Source organism: Procambarus clarkii, chromosome 14 (assembly GCF_040958095.1).
Source record: "Procambarus clarkii isolate CNS0578487 chromosome 14, FALCON_Pclarkii_2.0, whole genome shotgun sequence".
NCBI classification, from domain to species: Eukaryota; Metazoa; Arthropoda; class Malacostraca; order Decapoda; family Cambaridae; genus Procambarus; species Procambarus clarkii.
In genome coordinates, this window is record NC_091163.1 from 33,083,374 (window position 1) to 33,108,812 (window position 25,439).

The window sequence follows — 25,439 nt, forward strand, 5'->3', positions numbered from 1 at the left end:
TACAAGTCACTGCGACCAATGTCACTGAACCCACTGCAGTCTCAGAACCATACTTTACTTTAATGATGGGCTATTCAATCCTCTGAATCAATTAACTAAATTAAACCCCAATAAATCTGATGACTGATTTTGATACATTTATTATTTAATCAAGATGAATTCCATGAGCCTCAGTGTATATATATCAGTGACCAATTACCTGAACAAGTTTCAAGTTATATCATGTCACTGATCTCACTGCAGTCCCTGAATCATACTTGACTGTAGTACTTGATCACATTCAGTCTTCTGGGTTAAATAATATGTAATTAGGCTTGAATTTTAGCCTTTCAAGAGTTAACAGGGAAATGAAATCGCATTAGACTTTAACCCCTGCAACTCTAGTACGGGACATCCGTCCTGTACGAACAGACGCACAAATGTGTGATTACTAACTACTAACATCAAATTAATCTAATAATTCGAAGGAGGAGTATCGGTGTTCGTCTGTTCTAAATAGGACTTCGACCCGTGAGCAGCCCTCAGGGAATTATGTTGGAAAATCCGACACCATTTAATAATATTACATGTAATTTCAGATATTGTTGCTGCATTGTATACACAAGTTACCCAAAGAAAATGTAACTTGTAGTGGAATTTTCCGTCTATAGAAAATGGAATATCATTGCCACATACTATTATAAATTCACCAGCTATTCTGCTGGGAATTATTCTTAAATACATTAGTCTTTGGACTTTGCCATCATAAAAACATCTCATATAAATTAACTTAATTATCAGTATTGAAATAGAGTAAATGTGACCCTTCTATCACTTTCTGATATCTACACAATGTAGGCCAGTAGCGTAGTGGTGAGGGAGTGGTCAGCCATTGTTATTGTTCTAAGACCAGAGGCGCACGGGATCAAATTCGGCTCCTGTTAATTTCTCTTGGACGAAGTGTTATGGAAACCAAAGGTCTGCCATTATCAACACGCTGTCAACAAATACAAGGAAAGTGTTCTGCGGAAACCCATTTATCTAATCATTTTTGCCCATTAATGTCAGTAGATAGGGCGTACCAATTAGAATGCGAACAGCCTCTTAAAAAAGGTAATTAAGCCTTGGTCTTTCTGATTCATTGTACAGTGTTTTCTCTGATATAGCTGTCATATATCAGGATTCTGGCTTCATAGCTAGCGCCCTTTTGACAGGTCAAGAAGAGGAAGCAATCTTTGTGTACCAGTTACTGGGTGATGGAAGCTACCTCAAAGAGGAAATTTGGTGTCTACATCCCAGTTATATCTGGTGGACTAAGCTGGCTGTACAATAAGATAAGGAACCTCTTTAATGTACTAATATATGTAGTTTAATACTGTAGTTTGATTGGCTGCATACATATAAACTCAATATAAACCCCCCCCTAATGTGTAGAGGATCGATTTGAGAGATTGCAGAAATACAGTCCACTTAACATCATACAAATTGTTATCGAAATATATAAATTAACTTAAATATAAATTCTGTATAAATTCATATAAATTAAATTAAATATAAATCTCACAGGTCAGTTCCCACAATACTGCCCACAGGTGATAATAGGTCTGACACTGTCCACAGGTGATAATGTGGCTGATACTGACCACTGGTGATAATAAGGTTGACACTGTCCACAAGGTGATAAGGGGGCTGACACGGTCCACAGGTGACGATGGGGCTAACACTGTCCACAGGTGATAATGGGGCTGACACTGTCCCAGTTGATAATGGGGCTGACACTGTTCTCTGGTGATAATGGGGCTGACATTGTCCACAGGTGATAATGGTGCCTACACTGTCCATGTGTATTAATGGTGCTGACACTGTCCACATATGATAATGGTGCTGACACTGTCCATATATGATAATGGTGCTGACACTGTCCATATATGATAATGGTGCTGACACTGTCCACAGGTGATAATGGTGCTGACACTATCCACAGGTGATAATGGGGCTGACACTGTCCACAGGTGATAATGGGGCTGATACTGTCCACAGGTGATAATGGCATTGGCACTAACCACATGTGATAATGGTGCTGACACTGTCCACATTTGATAATGGGTCTGACACTGTCCACGTGTGATAATTGAGGTAACACTGTCCACATTTGATAATGGGTCTGACACTGTCCACGTGTGATAATTGAGGTAACACTGTCCACATGTGATAATGGGTCTGACACTGACCACAAGTGATTATGGGGTTCACACTGACCACATGTGATAATGGGGCTGATGCTAACCACAGATGATAATGGGGTTGATACTGACCAATGGTGATATTGGGGTTGACACTGACCACAGGTGATAATGGGGCTGACACTGTCCACAGGTTGAGGACCTCCGCAGGAGGATGAAGGAGCCCGTCAAGAGGCTGGTGGAGGCTGGCCGGGTGGTGGCCGTCCAGGAAGACCAAGATGGCCGCCGCTCCGCCAGGATAACTCTACAAGACGGACAGCTGTACCTCCACCCACTCATGCGTCAGCCCACGCCCGCACACGCCCACACCCTCCAGGTTACTTTATTACACCCAATAGTCTTACTGACATTACTGACTTACTGAATTGTGATAACTAATATGATAACATTTTGTTATACAGTTATCAACATGATTTATATCATCTTGTGCAGGAGAGTGATGTTGTGGGCGTGCTGGACCCCTCCTGCACCCTGGCGTTCCTTGACCTCGGGTGGGCAGGGTCAACAAGAGGGCGGGTCACCATCCAGCTGACCCCTGACACTCCGCTGGCCAGACAGTTTGTGTTGTTGTGTACGGGCCAGCGGGGCCACACCTACTGCAACACTAAACTGTTGAGGGTGGAGAACAAGGGTCAGCCTGGCGAGTGTGTGGAGGGCGGAGACTACGAGAATAAAGATGGTAAGGGAGGAGCCTCACTGCTGCCTGACCTCCGAGGGAAGTACAAGGAGTCAAGCCAGGCAGGAATTGTGGCGTCCGTGGGGTGGAATCTGGGGGATCCCAAGAGTGCCCAGTTCGGTATCACTACCAGGGGCCGCCAAGATGATGACCCGTACGTAGGGGTCTTCGGTGATGTGGTGAGTGGCCTGGATGTGGTGAGGGCAGCAGTCAACCACAGTGACATTACGGAGGTGACTGTGGTGGACTGTGGTGTTGTGCTGCCACTCTAGTTCACTGTACCATCACCATCACTACTGTGGTGTTGTGCTGCCACTCTAGTTCACTGTACTATCATTACTGTGGTGTTGTGCTGCCACTTTAGTTCACTGTACCATCACTACTGTGGTGTTGTGCTGCCACTCTAGTTCACTGTACCACCACCATCACCATCATTCCACTGGCAATCTATCCACTGATATTGCCTCCCTACTTTCATTGATATATCACTTTCACTGCTACATCACCACTGCTGCACCATCACTGCTATATCACCATCACCTCACTATTATTCCTATATCACCATCACCTCGCTATCACTGGTATATCCATCACCTCACTATTACTGCTATATCACCATTACCTCACTATCACCGCTATATCACCACCTCACTATCACTGCTATATCACTATCACTGCTATATCACCATCACTGATATATCACAATCACCTATCACTGTGATATCACTATCACCTCACTATGCTATATCACCATCACCTCACTATCACTGCTATATCACCATCACCTCACTATCACTGCTTTATCACCATTACCTCACTATCACTGCTATATCTTTTCGTTGCCTTCTTGGATGTATGGTGGTTGTAGATATACACAGTAGACACTTCAGTAGTTTATTGAGTAAGGTAACAAGATATATATATCTGGCCAGCCAAGGTCCAACCTACTCTGGGTCTGTGAGAATACTGAGGCCTGCTTGGAGAGCGGCTAGTGCCGGGTCTGTATGGAGTGACGTCAGAGGCCTACTCGCCTGTGATTGGTTATGTCTCAACCGTCATACAATTTGAGTATTAACATTGCGCGGACACGCTACCAAGTCGACAAGATCAGGTGTGCGGGAATACTAACACCTCGGCATGTGCACAAAAAAAATGAACATAATAGGTGAGAAATCATGGAAACAATGCTTTAATTAAACAAGAGCATTAACCCTTAAATGGCACCTGGCTATTTAGCATGTGTCACCCACAGGCGCATAGCAAAAAAAAATAAAAATTTCCTTCTAAACCTGTTTAAAAAAAAAAAAAAAATATTTTTTGCTTGCCAGCTGTCAGGCAGGAGCGGCCACAAAGAGATAATTACCTAATTATTTCAATGTCTCTGATTGATTTTTCATAGTTTTTTTGATGTAATATTATTCAATAGTGTGTAGTGTGATATATTTATATAATAAAATGAGTGAATCATCGCTGTACTCAAAAATATGGTATGCATATTGTTGATTCAATTATGTTCATCAAACAGTGAACAAATACTTTGTCAGTTATTACACTATATACACATGTTATATATAAGTATCTGCATATTTTGTTCACTATAACGAACCACAAAGTTGCTATTATGAGTCAAAAAGTAACAAGGAGTGACCGCCACACACCAGCCAGCCACTCGCTGCCACTCACTCCCTCAACACCTCACTCGCCCACATTCTCCTCCCACCATACTGTTTTTGCTTTTATTCACTATATTCAGACATTATATATAAGTATCTACATTCGTGTTTACCATAACGAACCACTAAGTTGGTATGCTGAGTGGCAGTGACTGGCTGCCACTCCCTCTCTCCCTCACCTCACCTGACTTGCCACCATTCTCCGCCCACCATACTGTTTTTGCTTTTATATACAGATGTTATATATAAGTATTTACATGTTTTGTTCACCATAACTGTACATCTAAGCTTGTATGGTGAGTAAAGGCAGAGAGACGTAGCTACTCACACAGTCAGCTGGTGGCGGCCGCCCTCAAGGCCAGACGCACTAATATTTCTCCTCCAACAATACTGTTTGTGGGTTTTATTATGCTATATACACACACATTATATATAAGTACCTGTTTTATTCACCATTCGCTATAGTGAACACATTTGTGTTCACTGTAGCGAACCACCCAGCTGGTATGGTGAGTGCAGTCAATAAAAGGTGGCCACACACAGTCAGAAGACAACGCCACCACCCTCCCACCCACAGCATTACTCCTCCCTCCATGGAGCACAGCGCTAAATATCACCACAATCCTGCTATTATCAGAATCCTGGTCAGTTTTATCACAGTCAGGGGGCTTCAGTAATACTATCGCTGCTAAATAATAGCAGTATCATATATATTATGGCATTTGTAGTCGATGCTGTGGTCACAAGCTGAACAGCGGTGCTGTGAGCTCGTGCTGCGAGCACCAGCCTTGGTGGCTTGCTCAATACTGACGCTGTAACACCCAAGAATGTTGGCCTGGATTTTTTTTCTAGGTGGCATCTGGCAATTATTGGTCGTGGCTGTACTATAGCTGTCCCTATCCCAGGCAGAGCGTTTAAATTATAGCGCTAGACACGAAATCATATATATATATGATGTGCGCAGTTTCGGTTTTGTCACTGATATCATATATATATGATTTGCGCGGTTAAGGGTTAAGGTGGTGTTTGTGGGGCGTATACTCACGACGCACCCCTGGGGGCCCTGGCAAGATCAGCAATAGCTTCTTGTTGGGTGTCCTGCCTCTAATTGTGGCTCCATGGTGGGTGTGGGGGCACATTCGTGAATGAGAGTTTTTCCTTCATTTTCATGGCTGATAATGTTTCCCTTGTACTTTCTCAGGCTCGTAGGGTGGGCGACCAAGCCCCCGAGTCGGACTGTGTTGGAAGACCAGGCCCTTTAGCCCCTGCTGCATTGGGCCCCGACGACCTGACTACTCCCCTCAGCTCCCCTCCCTCCTCTGCGGTAGGGTCGAGTCCCCAGCCCCCCAGTGGTGACCACCTCGTCCCCTGGCACGGCTTCGTCTCTCATTGTGACTACTGTGCCTTTTACCCCCATGAACTCCGGGGGTTCTCAACGCTGTTCCTGCCACGGACGCACTTGCACGATCCCTTCCTGTAACACTACTTACAACGCCTTGTTTGGTCCCGCTACGTGGGCTAAATACTTTGATCTCCACCATCTGGATTCTACTCCTCCTGACAATTTTTCCCTCCATAAACACCTTGTTGATTCAGTAGATGCCTCTGTTACTTTTAACTCCACCAGTTACGGTACGCGTGTCGTCGCTGCTCCTTGTCAGGATGCAGCTACTCGCTTAGCCGCTTTGTCCTGCATTGGAGAGACCCCTGTTCGGGTCTCCAAGAACGCTTGGTTAAATGCCATTGTTGGCACTGTTCTCCCACACCATGTTGCAACTGGTGTTCGGGACCTCAAAGATTGCCATGAGGATATTAAACATATCCTCGAAGCCCAATGCCATTCTGTCCTCCAGGTGGACACGTTTACTCGACCCCCTCGTGGTCGTCGCCGTCAGCCCCTTCGAGTTGTCAAAATCACCTTTGATAGTAGGGCCCTTCCGCCCTCTATTATTCTTGCTGGTGCCAGATGCTCCGTTCAGGAGTACATTCCCTCTCCTAGACTATGCAATAAGTGTTGGAAGTTCGGGCACGGTGTCCTCAAATGCACCAGTACTGTGTATCTGTGCCCCTTGTGTGGGGACGATAGTCATTCTAAGTCCGAGTGCACTTCTCCCCAGGCTCGCTGCCTCAATTGTGATGAAGCCCACCCTACCTTCTCACGCTCGTGTATGCACTACAAACTCGAGGTAGCCGTCCTCAACTTGAAGCACCATGATCGTCTGTCTTTTCCTGAAGCGAGACGCCAAGTTCGTCGTCTCACCCCTTTTGCAGGTGTCTCCTACGCTCGCGTGTTGCGTTCTACCTCTCCTTGTCCTTCCCGTCTTCCTCAGTCTCACAATCATTTCCAGGCCTTAAACCCGACCACACCCACCACCCCCTCCCCTATTCCTTTGCCTCCTGTCCCAGATGGTCTCCCTCCCGGTTCTCCATCTGGGATTTTCCCCCTTCCTACCCAGTCCGCCATATCTCCTTTGTCTTCTTCACCATCTCCCCCCCCCTACTCTTTCTTCCCATCTCTCCCCCCAGTCTCTTGACCCTCCATGCCACCTCTCTGTCCAGGCTGATATCCATCATCCTCCAAGCAATCTTCGTGTTGTTCGCTCTCGTTCCTCTTCTCCTGCTGAGACCATTGAGTCTGTCGCCCGGTACGTTGTTACTGGAACGCCTGTCTCTTCGAGTCAGAAACGTAAGCCTGGCTCCTCTCCTTCTTCCTCTCCGGCGAGTAAGAAGGTTTTGCTTTCTTCCTCACCCCCTCCCTCTGACTCTGTCCCTACATCCCCTCCCATTTCAGTAGTCGAACCCCCTGTCTCTGAAATGGAGGTTTCTTCCGCCCCCGATTCCCTCTCTGTTGCTGCCCTTCCTGAGGTGCACTCCCTGATTTCTGCCCCCCCCCCCCCCCTCCTCCAGCTGTCCTTGCCTGCCCCCTCTCAGTTGTCTCCTCCTCCTCCGGACCCCGTCAGTCCGCTTCTGGTCTGTTCTCTCGCTCCCTTCCCTCTCTCCTTACTAAGTTTACCCATGCCCCCCCTAACCCTGATTTTGCCGACCCTGCTCCTGATCCAGACCCTGATCCTGACCCTGATCCTGCGATTCTTTAACCCTCAAACCGCTCGGGGTCCAAATGGAATTATCATTGTGTTCATTGCTGTCTTCTTTTATGTGCTAGCCATATGCTGTATTGTGACTACCAATTTTTGTCAACTACCATTCAAGCTGTCATTGCAATCAATCTTATATTGTTTCTGCTGTATTGTGCCTACCAATTTGTTGTCAACTACCATTTAAGCTGTCATTGCAATCAATCTTAGCTACCTATGTGCTTTAATATACTGTACCTACAATTTTCTCTCATCTTTTTTTTTTTTCATTTCATGTAATCTGTTATCATTTTTTTGTCTATAAATTTTGCAAGTATTTACCTCCTTAAAATTTTCTTAGATTAAGGACCTGCCCGAAACGCTGCACGTGCTAGTGGCTTTACAAGACTGTAATTACCATATTTGTATCCTCACATTCCTTATGTACATTCTTGTATATGCATAAATAAATAAATAAATAAATAACACCCACACGCGCAACAAAAAAAAAATTCTAAAATTTTTTTTTTCTTTTTAATCTCTTTATTTGTGTTCCCTGAGCACGGGAAAAATAATAAAAAAATTTAATTACACTTACCGTGGACGTAAATGACCCGAGAAGATCGTTGATGACGTCACGCCTGATCTTCGCTGGACCGCTGTGCGCCCGGGGTGAGTCAGGCGCGACGGAGAAAGAGCGCGAGTTGCCGTGAATTAATTTTCGCGTTATTATTTACAGTATCTATGGCGTATTTTACACCCATTTTTTTCACTGGTGTGGTTCAATATGTTCTCACAAGATGATTTATAAACATAAAACTGTTGCCAATGTATATTGTATCCACATATTAGTGTCACAAGTATTTGCACAAAAATGTCTTATTTCACAATAAAATATACCATTTCTTATGATTTATTTCCATTATATACACTCACTTATTCTGTATTTACATGTTTTGGCACCAGTCTTGGACATTTAGAAGTCATCAAGACTGTGATACTCGTTGAAACATCGGACATGGCACAGAGGGACCTGACACGCTGTGCACCAAGTCATCACCATTTTTCTTTTCTGTTCCCTCTTGGTTGTTGACCAGCATACTACACACGCACGCTGGCCTACTGCACGCTTTCCAGTTGGTGGTAAAAACCTGAGATTGTGTGTCAAAAAGGCATCCCTGAAAGCGAGCCTGGGTGTTGGAGCATGGTGCAATACCGGGTTCAGAATGGGCCTCTGTACACCAGGAATTACTTTGCCAAACTTCTGTAGTAATTGTGTTACTACAGTAAAATTGAATGCACGGAAATTACGTTTACCACCTGTTTTGACAAGATACATATTGTAACTGTTCAGCATTGTTACATCAACAAGGTGGAAAAACATTTTCTTGGTCCACTTCACTGTTTTCCGTACACACTCCACTGCCCCCACCATCATATCACATTTATCCACCAAACGCATGTTGATGTTATAGTCCAAGACACAATCTGGCTTATAGATTATTTCTCTGGTGGTTCTGTTCACCTTGCCACTGTCCAGCATTGTTCCAGCATGAATGGTGGTCAACATGTTCACTTCACGCCTGTCTTTCCACCGCACTGAAAGCATTCCACCTGTTTTTCTGAGCTCGCAATCACCAACCTGCATAGCACCTGGAAACACTGGCATATCCCTTCGTTTTGCCTTCACTGTGCCACACACACCAGTTCTATTATCAAGCAAGAACCTAGTTAGCAAGGGACTGGTATAATAGTTATCTGTGTATAAAATGTGGCCCTTGTTCAGATATGGTGCAAGCAGTGACTTCACAACACTACCTGAGAAGCCATGTTGGTCATTAGCAGGAATGTCTACATTTGTACCTGTATACATTATCATATGTAACACAATTCCTGTTTCACAGTCACAGAGTACAAAGAATTTCAATCCAAATCGGTGGCGTTTGGAGGGAATATACTGCTTGAAGGCAAGACGTCCTTTGAAAAGCACAAGGGATTCGTCAATCACAAGCTTCTGAGCTGGTACGTAGAAATCCCTGTACTTTCCGATAAGTTCATTCAGTACGTGCCTTACCTTCCAAAGCCTATCTTCATCATTCATGTCTTCATCATTTGCAAAGTGAAGACACCTGAGGATTATCGCAAATCGGTCTCGAGACATATATTTGCCAAACATTGGTGTTGGAACAATATGGTCTTTGCTCCAATAATGATCGATTACGTGTTTGACACAATGTTTCATCAACATACACAGTGCCAAAAACACATACATTTCACCTACAGTCGTATCTTTCCATCGCTGCAAACGTGAAAAATCGGATAACTCCTCCTCATCAATGAGATCACTCGCATATTTGTTCGTCTCATGAACAAGATGTTCCATTAGCGGCTCATCAAAATATGCAGTAAAATAGTCCATTTCACACATGTCTGCACCTTTATCAGGGAAAATGTCTGTAATTCCAACATCCGAATTATCAAAAACAGGAATTGTTGGAACAAAATCTGTCCCATCACTCCACACAAAAACACCGGGTGTCTTTCTAGAGCCAATAGCGGCACCACAGCGAGGAAACCGTGTACCAGGAGCTGAAGCAGGTCTAGGAACAGTAGGGGCGGGCAGGGATGGTGATGGAAAATTCCTCGATGTTGAGGGTCTTTGTTCATGTGGTGCCATGCGGTGCCGCATGGCTTGGCCAGATGCTGCTGACGCGACAAATTGTCGCTTGGCAACACCACACACTCCTCCACTGGCACTAGCAAAACTATTTTCCGATTCTAAGTCACTAAAACCGGAAAATGATTCACCTTCTTCAGAATCGTCGAGCAAAACATCAATATCTTGCAAGGGAGCACATGAACTGTGTGGTCTTGCTGAAATTGGGGTGGAGTGAGGGCGAGGAGGCATGGGCGAGATGCTAGGCCTAGCCCTGGTGGAGCCAGCATGTTCACACTCGTCGTCGGTCGTATCCACCTCTGAGGGCTGTGTATAGTCATGATCAAAGTCTGAGTCGTCTATATCAGACTCATCACCATCCGGGAACAAATTACGAGTAATTTCGTCCTAGGTCAGAGGTCACGAGGAACGTCTCGCTGAGCGGGGTCGGTCGTCGGAACGTGATGCGCTCGCCATGGTGTCCGCCGGGTAACTGAGCTCTGTACACAAAGGGGACCCACGCTGGAATTTTTCCCCAGGCGGGGTTTGTTTGTTTGGTCGAGGCTCGCCGATGACTACCCCTATCCCAGGCGGGGCGTTTAAATTATAGCGCTAGACACGAAGTCATATATAAATGATGTGCGCGGTTTCGGTTTTGTCACTGATATCATATATATATGATATGCGCGGTTTGAGGGTTAATACACTGTGTTCCTCTTTACCTTTATTTATTTCTTGTTCTCTGTTACTGTCCTTTCTCTTTGATAATGTCTATTCTTCAGTGGAATATACGTGGATTTTATGCCAACTTCCATGAACTCCAACTTCTAATTACACAGTTTACACCACTTTGTGTTTGTCTCCAGGAACCAATGCTTGGTGCTCGTCCTGGTTACTTTCGTGGTTATTCCTCCCCCCCCCCCCCCCCCGGCTCTTGCTGGGGCCCATAACTCTACTGCTCTCTTAATTTGTTCTGATATTCCCTTCCTCCCCGTACTTCTTCTGTCCCCTATCCATTGTTCTGCTGCCCGTGTTTTTGTGGGTAAATGGTATACAGTCTGTTCCATTTATCTCCCTCCAAATGTCCCTCTTTCCCTTCCTGATCTTAATCACCTCCTGGACTCATTGCCAGAGCCGGTGCTCCTTTTGGGTGATTTCAACTGTCGACATTCCCTCTGGGGTGATGTTCTGACAAACACCCGAGGCCGCCTTCTCGAACTGTTCGTCCTCGCTTCTTCTCTATCTCTTCTGAATTCTGGTGAGCCCACTCATGTGGACTTTCAAACTTGCACCCTTTCCTGTCTTGATCTTTCTCTCTGCTCGTCGTCCCTTTACTTAGATTTCACGTGGCAGGTTCTTGATGACCTCCATAACAGTGATCATTTCCCCATCTTCATTTCCTTTTTCTCTTTCCATCGTCCCCTTTCCTTCCTTAGGTGGCAGTTTGCCAAGGCTGACTGGTGCCTATTCACCCTCTGTGCTACTCTCTCTGACCTCTCCTCCCTGCCTCTTCCTCGCGCCCTCTTCCTTTTTTATGACACTGTCTTCAACGCTGCCCTCAGCTCTATCCCTCACTCTTCCTCTCGGGGCACACGGAAGATCTCTTCTCTCTCTCTGAACTTTGTTCTGCCCTGGCCCTCTGCGGTTCTACGGCGGCGGGCTCCGATGGTATTCATTACGAGATGCTTCGCCATCTCCCTCCGTGTATGTCTCAGTATTTACTGAGTCTGTATAATCGGATCTGGGAGTCGTTGTCAGTCCCTGAGGACTGGCTCGATGCCGTTGTCCTCCCTGTTCGCAAACCGGGGTCTCTGGGTACTTCCCCTAAGGACTTTCGCCCTATTGCTCTCACAAGTTGTGTCTGCAAACTCGTTGAACATATGGTTAACGTTCATCTGATGTGGTTCTTGGAACACCATCACCTCCTCTCCCCTTCTCAATTTGGTTTCCACAAGTGCCGCAGCACGACAGATGTCCTGGTGAACTTGGAGGTCTATATTCGTACTGCTTTTGCTGTGAAGACCTCCATTGTTGCCGTCCTTTTTGACCTGGAAAAGGCTTACGACACCACTTGGCGATATCATATTCTATCTCAACTTCATTCTTTTGGCCTTCGTGGTCATCTCCCTCTCTTTCTCCGCAGCTTCCTCTCTCGTCGTTCCTTTCTGGTGCGCCTTGGTACCACTCTCTCTCTCTGCCTCTTTTCAGCAATACGAAGGTGTGCTCCAGGGTAGTGTTCTGAGCACTACTCTTTTTCTGGTTGCCCTCAATGGTCTTCTTTCCTCTCTTCCTTCTGGTGTCTTCTCCGCTCTCTATGTCGATGATCTTACCCTTTGCTGTCAGGGTGATGATTCGCCTCTCCTTCAGCGCCGGCTTCAACTTGCAATTGATGCCGTGTCGTCTTGGGCCACCGATCATGGCTTCAAGTTCTCTACTTCTAAGACTTGTGCCATGACTTTTATGCGGAAACAGGTCGTTCTTCGTCCCTCTTTGTCACTTTATGGTCATCCCCTTGAATACAAAGATTCCGCAAAGCTTTTGGGGTTATTCCTTGACACTCGTTTGTCTTGGTCTCCCCATATTTCTTACCTCCGTGTTGAGTGCTCTAAGACCCTTACCCTCCTTCGGGTCTTGTCCCATACTTCTTAGGGGGCAGATAGGCGCACTCTCCTTGCTTTACATTCCTCTCTCGTCCTGTCTAAGCTCGATTATGGTTGCCCTGCTTACTCGTTTGCTTCTCCTTCTACTCTACGCCGTCTTGATGCTTTGCACCATATTGGGTTGCGCCTCAGTTCTGATGCCTTTCGTTCGACTCCCGTCCTTAGCTTGTATGTTGACACTGGCTTCCTGTCTCTCCAAGACCGCCGTGATCGCTACTGTCTTCGCTATCTTGCGCGGTCCTTACAACATCCTTCCTCTCGCCTCTGTCGTGTTTTAACTTTTACCCCTCCTGCAGTTCCTGTTCCTCTTCACCACCTCCCTCTTTCTGTCTGGTTATCTCGTCTCCAGGATTCTCTTTCCGTTCGTATTTCTAATGTTTCTCCTCGTGTTGTTCCTTCTTTGCCCCCGTGGAGAGTCCCTCTTCCGCGGTTTTGTACATCCTTGACCCGTATCACTCAAGCTTTTACCCCTCCTACGGTTCTCAAACGCCTTTTCCTTGAGCACTTTAAGTCTCACTCCCGCTCCGTTTCTGTCTTCACCGATGGGTCTAAGTCTGCGGACGGTGTTGGCTACTCTGTTGTTTTTCCTGATCGCACTTATATGTGTCGCTTACCTCCGGAGACTAGCATCTTTACAGCGGAGCTTTATGCTATTCTCTATGCTCTTCGTCTCCTGCTTTCTCGTTGTCAGTCTTCCTTTGTAGTTGTTGTTGACTCTTGTAGTGCCCTCATGGCTCTCGGGTCCATTAATCCAGTAGGGTCTGGTTCATCCAGTAGTTGTCGAGATCCAGCATTGGCTGTTTCTTGTTCACAGTAAATTTAAGTCGGTTGAGTTTTGTTGGGTTCCCAGCCATATTGGTGTGTCTTTAAATGAGCGTGCGGATGCTGCCGCCAAGGAAGCTGTCCGCTCGTCCCATCTCTCGTAAAGGTATTCCATATTCCGACTTTTACCCGGTTATCCATTCCTCCGTCCTTACCCGTTGGCAGGCTTCTTGGTTGTCTGTTACTGGTAACAAACTACGTACTCTTAAATGTTGTGTTTCCTCGTGGCCGTCCTCCTACCACCGTAACCGGCGATGGGGAACAGCTCTGGCGAGGTTGCGTATTGGCCATACTCGCTTAACCCATGGTCACTTGATGGAGCGCCGCCCTGCTCCTTATTGTCCTAGTTGCATTGTCCCTCTTACAGTCGTGCATGTCCTTCTTGAATGTCCTGACTTCCAGGACGAGCGTGTGTCTTGCTTTCCGACCGCCCCTCGCGGTCACCTGTCCCTCAATAGAATTCTTGGTGACTCGGATACTTTTGATATCGTTCGCCTTATGCGTTTTTGTTCTCGTATTGGCATCCTTGGTGATATTTAGCGCCCTTTGATTATTCTGCGCATTTGATAGTGCTACATAGCCTTCCCGGTTTGGTGCCTTCTTTTGATAATTACTTACTTCATGATGTTCACGCGACGAAGGCATGAGGCCCGAAGGTAGTCCACATGATGCCTCCACGTCAGCCGAGGGCTATCTAGAACGACCCCCAGCCACCTGTGTTCCGTAGCGATCGGGAGACGACAGCCCCCGACGGTCACCACTGGCTGGTCTGGTAAGTGGGTCCAGGTGAAACTCATGACGCCCCTTTCCCAGCACAGTTGCTGAGAACACAGTCACGGCATTTTGCAGGAAGCCTTATGCCTCTAGGAGAGTGGCACCATCCGCCACGAGGGTTACATCGTCGGCATAGGCTAAAACCTGGACCCCCCTGGAATACAGGGAGATCAGACAGAAGAATAGAGAATAATAGTGGGCTCAGAATCGCTCCCTGGGGGACACCACGCGAGACAGGGCGGGACATAGAGACGACTCCACCAACCCCCACTTTGAGTGGCCCTGTAGATAGTTTTGGAACCACCTCAACGCCAGACCCAAGAGACCTAGTCGAGCCAGACTCTGAAGGACAGCAGAATGAGACGCAGAGTCAAATGCACTCTTGATGTCGAAGAATGCCGTAAGGAGCACTCTTCTCCAGCGATAAGTGGCCATTATTCGATGTTCCAAGGAGAGGAGGCAGTCCATCGTGCTTCTTCCCGGCCGAAATCCGCTGATACCCTCTGGTAGAAGACCTGAGGTTTCCACCACCCATTGTAGCCGGGTGTGAACAAGACGTTCCAACAGTTTCCCGAGATATGGAAGCAGACTTATGGGCCGATATGAACTCGGGGCAGACGGATCCTTCCCTGACTTGGCCAATGGTAGAAGAATGGCGTGTTTCCACGGGGCAGGGAAGACATCAGAGGACCAGCAGGCGTTGTAGAAGTGAAGGAGGTGGGACTGAAGGATCTTGGGTGCCCTCCGAACAAATTCATATGGGACGTTGTTTATCCCTGGCATAGTGCCCGACCTAGAGAGTGACAGAGCGTCCTTCAGCTCAACAGATGTAAATGGACGATCCAGGTCCTGAGCTAGTCCTATACCCTGTCGGGAGTCCCATCCTATATATCTCACAGAAAGGAGCGAGGAACGGTAAACATCTTCAAAGTGGTCAGCCAAGAGTTCGGCTATTTGTACTTCCCCCAGGCCCCCATTACCACTGGGGTCTTTGAGTGGGATGGAAGGCAGGGAGTACCTATCTTGAGATGTTATCTTGAGATGATTTCGGGGCTTTTTAGTGTCCCCGCGGCCCGGTCCTCGACCAGGCCTGCACCCCCAGGAAGCAGCCCGTGACAGCTGACTAACACCAAGGTACCTATTTTACTGCTAGGTAACAGGGGCATAGGGTGAAAGAAACTCTGCCCATTGTTTCTCGCCGGCGCCTGGGATCGAACCCAGGACCACAAGTCCAGCGTGCTGTCCGCTCGGCCAACCGGAACCCCTCTACCTACCTGTCATCTTGCGAACAAAGGCCCAGGCTCCCGCAGAGGAATAGTCAAATTGGAGAGAGGCACAGTAATCAGCCCAGGCCTTGCGTTTGGCAAGGAGGACTGTTCGTCTACACCTGGCGTCCGCCCTGCGGAAGGTCTGCCGCTGCAGTGGAGTTGGGTAGCGCCGTCACGAATTCCACGCACGACGCCGGTCCAGTACTGCCTGCCGACATTCAGGATTCCACCACGGTGCCCCACGGTGGGAAGGATTGGTTGTCTGGCCACTAGTCCTCCTGAAATGCCGAGAGCCTACACTGAAGAGGGACTTGGAGAGAGCATCTGCTGACCCATGCAGATCTGCAGTAACTGCGGGAAGGGTCGACCAGTCATCCGCCTCATAGCCATGCCACCCCTCTTTTGAGAAGATCCATTTGGATCTTCGGGAGGTCAGAGCAGGACGAACAGTACCCCCGAAGGAGATGACGATGGGCAGGTGATCACTACCCAGGTACGGCCCGGTCCATATCTGCGTCATCGTGAAGGGGACTCTTCCAATGCAAAGATCGTACGTTGAAGTATGTCGATTTAGTGGGTCTATTCGAGTTCCTAAACCTCGCGGCGTCAGTAAGGAGAGGTCTGGGGAGTCAAGGAGAAACTGAAATAGGGCTCGGCCAGCCATGATGTGGTGGCAACCCGATAGCATAGGTTGCCATGATGAGTGCCGAGCTTTAAAGTCACCAATGACGAGGCAGGTGCCTGTGATCTGACCAAAATAGTGTTCTAGTTCCTTCTTCGTTACCAGTAGACAGGGGTTATACAGAACTCCAAAGGTGCCCCACCCATGGGAGAGGGACACCTTCACTGCCATGAATTCTAAATGCCCACCCGGGAAGGAGTGAATTCGGAGCAAGGAGCTGGGAACTGAGTCCCTGACCAAGAGGGCAAGTCCCCCTCCACCCCGTACTGGCCGATCTTGTCTATAGACCGAATACCCCGGCACTGTGAAGGAAAGATCGTCAGTAAGCCAAGTCTCACAGAGTCCCACGATCAACGGTGGTGCGCTGGCGATAAAATTAAGTAGAAATTGTGTGTAATTAAAAAGGGAACGGGTATTCCAAAACACCACAGTATTCTCAGGATGGGGCGCCATTATCCCTGAAATACAACAGCTAACTTTTTGACCACCTGTGCACAGACGTCTCCAAAGGGGGAACCACTAGAAAAAGCCATAAAACCCTCATACAAAGTAAGTAAAATGTGTGGTATCAATGTCAGCCAGCCCAGAGGATGTTGATCAATGCTTCTCTCTGCCTGACAGAAGCGGTGATCGGCTCGCGAACTCTATTGACGGCGCCTGCGACTGGTGGGTGCTTCACTCTGGGTCTCATGTTCCACCGGTGTCACAATCCCCTGGGAAAGTGCCTGGGGGACCAGAGGATCATCAGGGCTATCTGTTGGAGCAGTACCTCTTGATTGATGGGTGTGTCGACAACGCCTCTTCTTTGGGGAGAGGCAGGAGGGTGACGAGTGCTGGGCTCCGGCCGAGACTGAGCATCCATGTCTGTATCCGTGGTTGAGTTTCCGTCATTGTCAAGGCTACCCAGGAGGGAAAATCGATTAGCAACCTGGGCGTATGAGGCATGTGACTAGGACAGGCAAGAGCGTCTGCTAGTTCCTGCTTGTGAAGAGGCCCGACCAGGGGGAACCTGGAGGCGAGAAGAAGCGATAGGCTGATTGAGGGCACGCAGCCTCTGGAACAGCTCCTGTCGAGGGGTCCCGCTGTTTTATGATCGATGTCCAACTGGAGGGCCTCAAAATATACAGGGCAACTCTTGGACGTAACCTTATGATGGCCATGGCATAAAAAGCAGCGAGGTGCAGCAGAGCACCTACCATTATCTCTGTCTGAATGGCCTGTTTTGCCGCAGTTTGCACAACGTGCTGCATTACAGCAGGTCAGGCGACTGTGGCCCAATAGATGCCAAGCGTAACATCGTAACACAGGGAAATTGTAGGGCTGAACCTGATACGAGGTCCTGTGTAGTGCCACACGGTCAGGGAGGTGCCCATCGAACTTTATACGGACCATGGATGTAGGCCCTGCTGTTCCACAAATCCTGGTAACTTCCAATAATCTCGCTGATGCACCCCCTAACACCTGCAGAGCGACCTGGATGTCATCCACTTCAACACTGGTCAATTGGGCCAGTCTTCCTATACCGGGCCCGAGACTCCTCCTCCTGCGACAATACCTGTCGGCACCTGACAGGCCAGTCTCCCAACTTAATAATGTCGGATACACGGACGTGTGATAGAGCCTCCTTTCTGATGTGTAGCTTCAGTGCTGCACCCCTACCCAGGGTACGTATGGTCTTGGGCAGGCAATATTGCCACAATACCAAAGCCTCAATTGCTGCACCTAAAGTACGAGGATTAGCAAACACGCACTGACCTGATTCTGACTGGATTAGGACAACCACAAACGAGGAATGGGGTACCACAAGACTATGGTCTTCTGAAGGCGAAGACATCCTCTTAGCATCTCGCTCTGGGGCAGCATCAGCCGACTCATTTTCCAGCAGATGTTTTCCTCTCTGGGACTTGCTGTCAACATCCATGGCGCCGTCGCTCGAGGAGGCGTCCATTAGGGAGACTCTGGCCTCCCCCGGTGCTGTGAGCCCCTGGGTGGCTGCAGTGAGCACACACTGGCCCAAAGAAGCCAGCTGAATTCAAAGATGAGCTCCAGGTAAAGTGTGTGGAAAGAAAGTCCAGCCAGGAGCGTTCAATCCGCGCTCCAAGATGGCTGGCCTTCGGGTGGGAATCCGCTAGGGAGGTGTGTAGTCAGAAGTTCACTGTAGAATGGTGTAGCAGAGGGCTGTAGCAGTGGCGAGAGGAGGCGACGTGAGTGGGAGCTGACGACACTAGTCAGACTGTTGCAGTCCACCAATTGTTTCTCAATAAATTGCACAACACAGCTGCAGAACAGTTAAAGCTTGAGAAGATGATTGCAATAGCTGGAACAAAACAGGCAACATACACAAGGCTTGTTGATGTGGGCTTGGGTGGCAGTGGTGGTGGGTGGGTGCCGCAGGTTCCCAGGTGGCACGAAATTCAAAATGGCTGGCGGGAATCTTCCTTTCCCCCTCACTGACGAAATGGCGTTCTCACAGGAAAATATTGTGCCTTCTGAGACGTTGACCTAGTGTAGTGGTTGATGGTAGGACCCCAGACTGGTACAATATCATTGAATATTAAGCGTGGGTGGCGGGAGGCGCTGGACACACGTGATGTGGGCACTTGAGATTTCGGTGCTCAGAAAATTAATTCTGAATCCCACAGCTGCTACCAGTATTCGTTGTCTTTTTGGATGTATGGTGGTTGTAGACATACACAGTAGACACTTTAGTAGTTTATTAAGTGAGGTAATGAGGTATATATCTGGCCAGACGAGGTCCAACCTACTCTGGGTCTGTGAGCATACTGAGGCCTGCTGGGAGCACGGCTGGTGCTAGTTCTGTATGGAATGACGTCAGAGGCCTACTCGCCTGTGATTGGTTATGTCTTAACCGTCATACAATTTGAGTATTAACATATCACCATCATCTCACCAACACTGCTATATCACCATCACCTCACCAACACTGCTATATCACCATCACTGATATATCACAATCACCTAACTATCACTGTGATATTACTATCACCTCACTATGCTATATCACCATCAACTCTATCACTGCTATAGTGCTATATAATCACCACCTCACTATCACTGCTATATCACCTCACTATCACTGTTATATCACCATCATCTCACTATCACTGCTATATGACCTCTGCTAGAAATGCTCTACAAATCAAGGGACCCAGAATGTGGAATGACCTTCCCAACCATGTTAAAGGCTGTACCTCTCTCAACCACTTTAAGATAAAAAACGAAGCTCTACCTAATAAATTCCCTGTAACCTACCTTACCCCGTCAATCCATGTCTGTTTTTTTAAACAACGCTGTTTGTCGATCTAATTGTATTTGTGGTGCTTTTTCAGCCATGTTCCCCCCTTTTTTATCTCTATTTTTATTTGTTCTCAACACATTTTATTCTTTATACTCAATTTGTATTAAACTTTAGTCATTAATGTTTTTCATGCCTGAAACGCTTTGCGTAATAGTGGCTTTAGACATTGTATGTACTTGCTCTATCTATAAATCCATCAATCTTGTCAAATCTCTTGTATGTATGTACCTTACCTAATAAACATTTATTATTATTAATTTTTATCATTATCACTGCTATATCACCATCAACTCTATCACTGCTATAGTGCTATATCATCACCACCTCACTATCATTTCTATATCACCTCACTATCACTGTTATATAAGCACCTCACCGGGGAGGCGGTCAGCCGAGCGGACAGCACACTGGACTTGTGATCCTGTGGTCCCGGTTTACAAGAAACAATGGGCAGAGTTTCTTTCAGCCTATACCCCTGTTACCTAGCAGTAAAATAGGTACCTGGGTGTTAGTCAGCTGTCACGGGCTGCTTCCTGGGGGTGGAGGCATGGTCGAGGACCGGGCCGCGGGGACACTAAAAAGCCCCGAAATCATCTCAAGATAACCTCTATCACTGCTATATCACCATCACCTCACTATTACTGCTATATCATCATCTCACTATTACTTCTATATCACCATCACTAGTACATCACCATCACCTCACTATCACTGCTATATCACCATGACCTCACCATCACTGGTACATCACCATCACCTCACTATTACTGCTACATCACCATCACTGGTACATCAGCATCACCTCACTATCACTGCTATATCACCATGACCTCACCATCACTGGTACATCACCATCACCTCACTGTCTGGTTGATACCTGGTTGATACCTGGTTGATGGGGTTCTGGGAGTTCTTCTACTCACCAAGCCCGGCCCGAGGCCAGGCTCGACTTGTGAGAGTTTGGTCCACCAGGCTGTTGCTTGGAGCGGCCCGCAGGCCCACATACCCACCACAGCCCGGTTGGTCCGGCACTCCTTGGAGGAATAAATCTAGTTTCCTCTTGAAAATGTCCACGGTTGTTCCGGCAATATTTCTTATGCTTGCTGGGAGGACGTTGAACAACCGCGGACCTCTGATGTTTATACAGTGTTCTCTGATTGTGCCTATGGCACCTCTGCTCTTCACTGGTTCTATTCTACATTTTCTTCCATGTCGTTCACTCCAGTATGTTGTTATTTTACTGTGTAGATTTGGTACTTGGCCCTCCAGTATCTTCCAGGTGGATATTATTTGATATCTCTCTCGTCTTCTTTCTAGTGAGTACACTTGGAGGGCTTTGAGACGATCCCAATAATTTAGGTGCTTTATTGCGTCTATGCGTGCCGTATATGTTCTCTGTATTCCCTCTATTTCAGCAATCTCTCCTGCTCTGAAGGGGGAAGTGAGTACTGAGCAGTACTCAAGGTGGGACAACACAAGTGACTTGAAGAGTACAACCATTGTGATGGGATCCCTGGATTTGAAAGTTCTCGTAATCCATCCTATCATTTTTCTGGCTGTCGCAATATTTGCTTGGTTATGCTCCTTAAACGTTAGGTCGTCAGACATTATTATTCCCAAATCCTTTACATGCTGTTTTCCTACTATGGGTACATTTGATTGTGTTTTGTACTCTGTATTATGTTTAAGGTCCTCATTTTTACCGTACCTGAGTACCTGGAATTTATCACTGTTAAACATCATGTTATTTTCTGATGCCCTGTCGAAAACTTTATTAATATCAGCTTGAAGTTTTTCAATGTCCTCAGCCGAGGTAATTTTCATACTGATTTTTGTGTCATCTGCAAAGGATGATACGAAGCTGTGACTTGTATTTTTGTCTATATCTGATATGAGAATAAGGAAAAGCAGCGGTGCAAGGACTGTACCCTGAGGTACAGAGCTTTTCACTGCACTTGGACTAGATTTTATATGGTTGACAGTTACTCGCTGAGTCCTGTTTGACAGAAAACTGAGTATCCAGCGTCCTACTTTACCGGTTATTCCCATTGACTTCATTTTGTGTGCTATCACGCCATGGTCACATTTATCGAAAACCTTTGCGAAGTCCGTGTATATCACATCAGCATTCTGTTTCTCTTCTAATGTCACTGCTCTATCACCATCACCTCACCATCACTGGTACATCACCATCACCTCACCATCACTGGTACATCGCCATGACCTCACCATCACTGGTACATTACCTTACCTTACCTTGAGGTTACCTTGAGGTGCTTCCGGGGCTTAGCGTCCCCGCGGCCCGGTCGTCGACCAGGCCTCCTGGTTGCCGGACTGATCAACCAGGCTGTTGGACGCGGCTGCTCGCAGCCTGACGTATGAGTCACAGCCTGGTTGATCAGGTATCCTTTGGAGGTGCTTATCCAGTTCTCTCTTGAACACTGTGAGGGGTCGGCCAGTTATGCCCCTTATGTGTAATGGAAGCGTGTTGAACAGTCTCGGACCTCTGATGTTGATAGAGTTCTCTCTCAGAGTACCTGTTGTACCTCTGCTTTTCAACGGGGGTATTCTGCACATCCTGCCATGTCTTCTGGTCTCATGTGATGTTATTTCTGTGTGCAGGTTTGGGACCAGCCACTCTAATATTTTCCACGTGTAAATTATTATGTACCTCTCCCGCCTGCGCTCAAGGGAGTACAGTTTTAGGCTCTTTAGTCGGTCCCAATAGTTTAGATGTTTTACTGAGTGGATTCTAGCAGTAAAGGATCTCTGCACGCTCTCCAGGTCAGCAATTTCTCCAGCTTTGAAAGGGGCTGTCATTGTGCAGCAGTACTCCACTCTAGAGAGCACAAGCGTTTTGAAAAGTATCATCATCGGTATAGCATCTCTAGTGTGAAAAGTTCTTGTTATCCAACCTGTCATTTTTTCTTGCAGTTGTGACGGCTACTTTATTGTGTTCTTTAAAGGTAAGGTCTTCCGACATGAGTACACCCAGATCCTTTACATTGCCTTTTCGTTCTATGTTATGGTTTGCCTGAGTTTTGTATGTGGTTTCCGTTTTTATATTTTCATTTTTTCCATAGCGCATGAGCTGGAACTTATCTTCGTTAAACACCATATTATTTTCTGTAGCCCACAGAAAGACCTGATCTACATCTGACTGGAGGTTTGCCGTGTCCTCTATGTTGCCTACTCTCATGAAGATCCTAGTGTCATCTGCAAAGGATGATACAGTGCTATAGGTTGTGTTCTTGTCTATGTCCGATATGAGGATGAGAAAAAGTACTGGAGCAAGCACAGTACCCTGGGGGAATGAGCTCTTCACGGTTGATGGGCTGGATTTTATTTTGTTGACTATTACACATTGGGTTCTGTTGGTCAGGAAATTGTAGATCCATCTGCCTATTTTAATGGTAATTCCTTTTGAACGCATTGTATGTGCAATAACACCATGGTCACATTTATCAAAAGCTTTTGCGAAATCTGTGTAAATTACATCAGCGTTTTGTTTGTCTTCCATAGCATCTAATGCCATATCATAGTGGTCCAGCAACTGTGACAGGCAAGAGCGCCCTGAAACTTTTTGATATACATGTATTGTTTAATTACGAAAATACTGTTAGAAAACTATTAGTTAGAAACAGTCCTCGTAGTGATAATTGTGTCATTTATAAAATACCTTGTAAAGATTATAATAGGTTCTATGTTGGGCAAACATCTTAAGATTTGAAATGTAGAATGTCGCAACATAAATACTCTGTAAGACATGGCCAATTGTCTAATGCGTTGTTTGTTTATTTGTCAGAAAATTCCCACCAAATTGATTGGGAGATGGCTTCTTCAATAACGAATTGTAAATCACTTTCAATAGGAACATAACTGAATCTGCTTTAATACAGATTACAAAATTATGTAACTTGAACATTAGCAGTGGTGTGTGTATAATTTAGATCCATTTTTGATTGATCAGTTAAAGGGCATTTTTAGTAGGATCATTGATACACATTTGTCTCACTAATACCATGTTAATATCCACTATTTTATTAATATCAACATATGGGCCTATTGGCTCATAGGATGCAGCCCCCCTATTTACATCCACCCATTCCCAGTCAAACGTTTATCATTGTACCTCACTTCTCTCCTGCCTATATGTGTCCAAATCTATGTACATGTAACTCACCCTTCTGAAGATGTATTATTAAATACGAAAGTTCTTAAGGAAATTCCTGTTTCAATTCTTCCTTCGTGGTCTGACACTGTCACTACTAATAATTACGTTAATTGTAATAGTTATGGCAATTATGTTTTATAACTGTTTGTTAACAGTTTCCACTGACTGTCATACTGGTCCATGGTGTGTTGTGATATTACCATACTGGTCCATGGTGTGTTGTGATAAGAACACTGTTTTTCCCAAAAACGGTGGGTTTTCTGAGGGAAGAGAATGTATGTCTGGAAGCTGACTTTAACCGCCCCAAGCTGCGCGCGCAACGAGCCGAGGTTATATAAATCCGGACGCAGACTGCATGGCCCTCTTCCCGACAAGCCAGCAGCTGCTCTCTTACAAAAACGCTGCTCACTGCTGCTCAGCGAGTCGTAAACACAGAAGTTTAGCCTGCTCAACTGTTCCCCCAGCATGGACCCTACATCAGTTCCTATCGACAACGACTCAGAGCGACCCGTCAGGGGCGTCCTGCCCTCTCAACATTTAAGGTACAGTGTTGTGTCCTTGTGTTTGTGTCTGTTGGCGCCCCATGGTCCCTCCGTGGCGCGCCTGGCGCACCCCTGAAGCACGCCTGTTGGTTCAGCCTTGGTGACCAAATGCAGGTGCAGTGGACCTAGAGGGGGAGGTGACCCTCGGTGTTATGGGGCACTGGTTCTCTCCAGTAGGTGGCTGTTATTTGAAGCACAATCGGGAGGAGGCCTGTCCATCCCCCCACCCTCACCTTCCCCATCTGCTCAGCCCTGTACCTTAAGCTCCCTCCCCCAGTCGACGTGAGGTCTGCTGCTTGGGCGACTTCTGTTGTGCAGTTAATTATTGTTCATGTTCTTTATATAAGTGCTTCTTTACAGTCTGACTGTTAGTCATAGCGTGCTTCCTCACGCTACAATATTTACTGTAATTTTACCTTTGCTTTTGCCCATGCCTATGTTTATATATTGGGTAGTGCTGTTATTGTTGTTCCAGGACATTTAATGCTCAAGCCAGCTCCTATTTAGTGCTGTTGTTTTACTCTACTCTAAACGCTGGCTATATAAAAATTTTCTATTATTGTCTTTCAGTTACAATGTGTTATGCCTCGCAATTTATTTATCCACAATTTATTTATCCTGGACCCGTGATGCGGGTCCAAGCCTCTTGCTGTTACCTCGCTTGGGCTTGCAACTACGATTTGTTTCTCTCTGCAATTTATTATTACAATTTATGCATTGCCCTCATGCATGTTTTATTAACTTATTAAAACTCTGGCTTCTTGTATTAAGTTATTTATTAAGTAAAGTAACCTAGGTTGTGCTAGTTCCTGAGTTACAAGCCTCATGCCTTTGACTTTAAGATATCTTGGTATTGCGTACCATTAATTTACCTCAATTTATTACTGCAATTTATGC

General features: G+C 46.6%; 1 protein-coding gene across 3 annotated transcripts in view; it reads left to right on the forward strand.

Annotated features, from left to right (window-relative positions):
* Positions 1 to 24,058, forward strand: part of LOC123772840 (uncharacterized) — a 158,977-nt gene extending 134,919 nt beyond the window's left edge. For 2 of the 3 annotated variants that reach the window (XM_069324434.1, XM_069324436.1), the window contains 2 exons: positions 2,356 to 2,538; positions 2,655 to 20,079. In XM_069324434.1, coding sequence (XP_069180535.1) covers positions 2,356 to 2,538; positions 2,655 to 3,170 — 699 coding nt within the window. In that variant the 3' untranslated portion in view covers positions 3,171 to 20,079. Of the gene's footprint in view, positions 1 to 2,355; positions 2,539 to 2,654; positions 20,080 to 22,958 lie in introns of those variants that run through there. The other variant, XM_069324435.1, reaches the window with a different exon arrangement.
* The last annotated feature ends 1,381 nt before the right edge of the window (positions 24,059 to 25,439 follow it).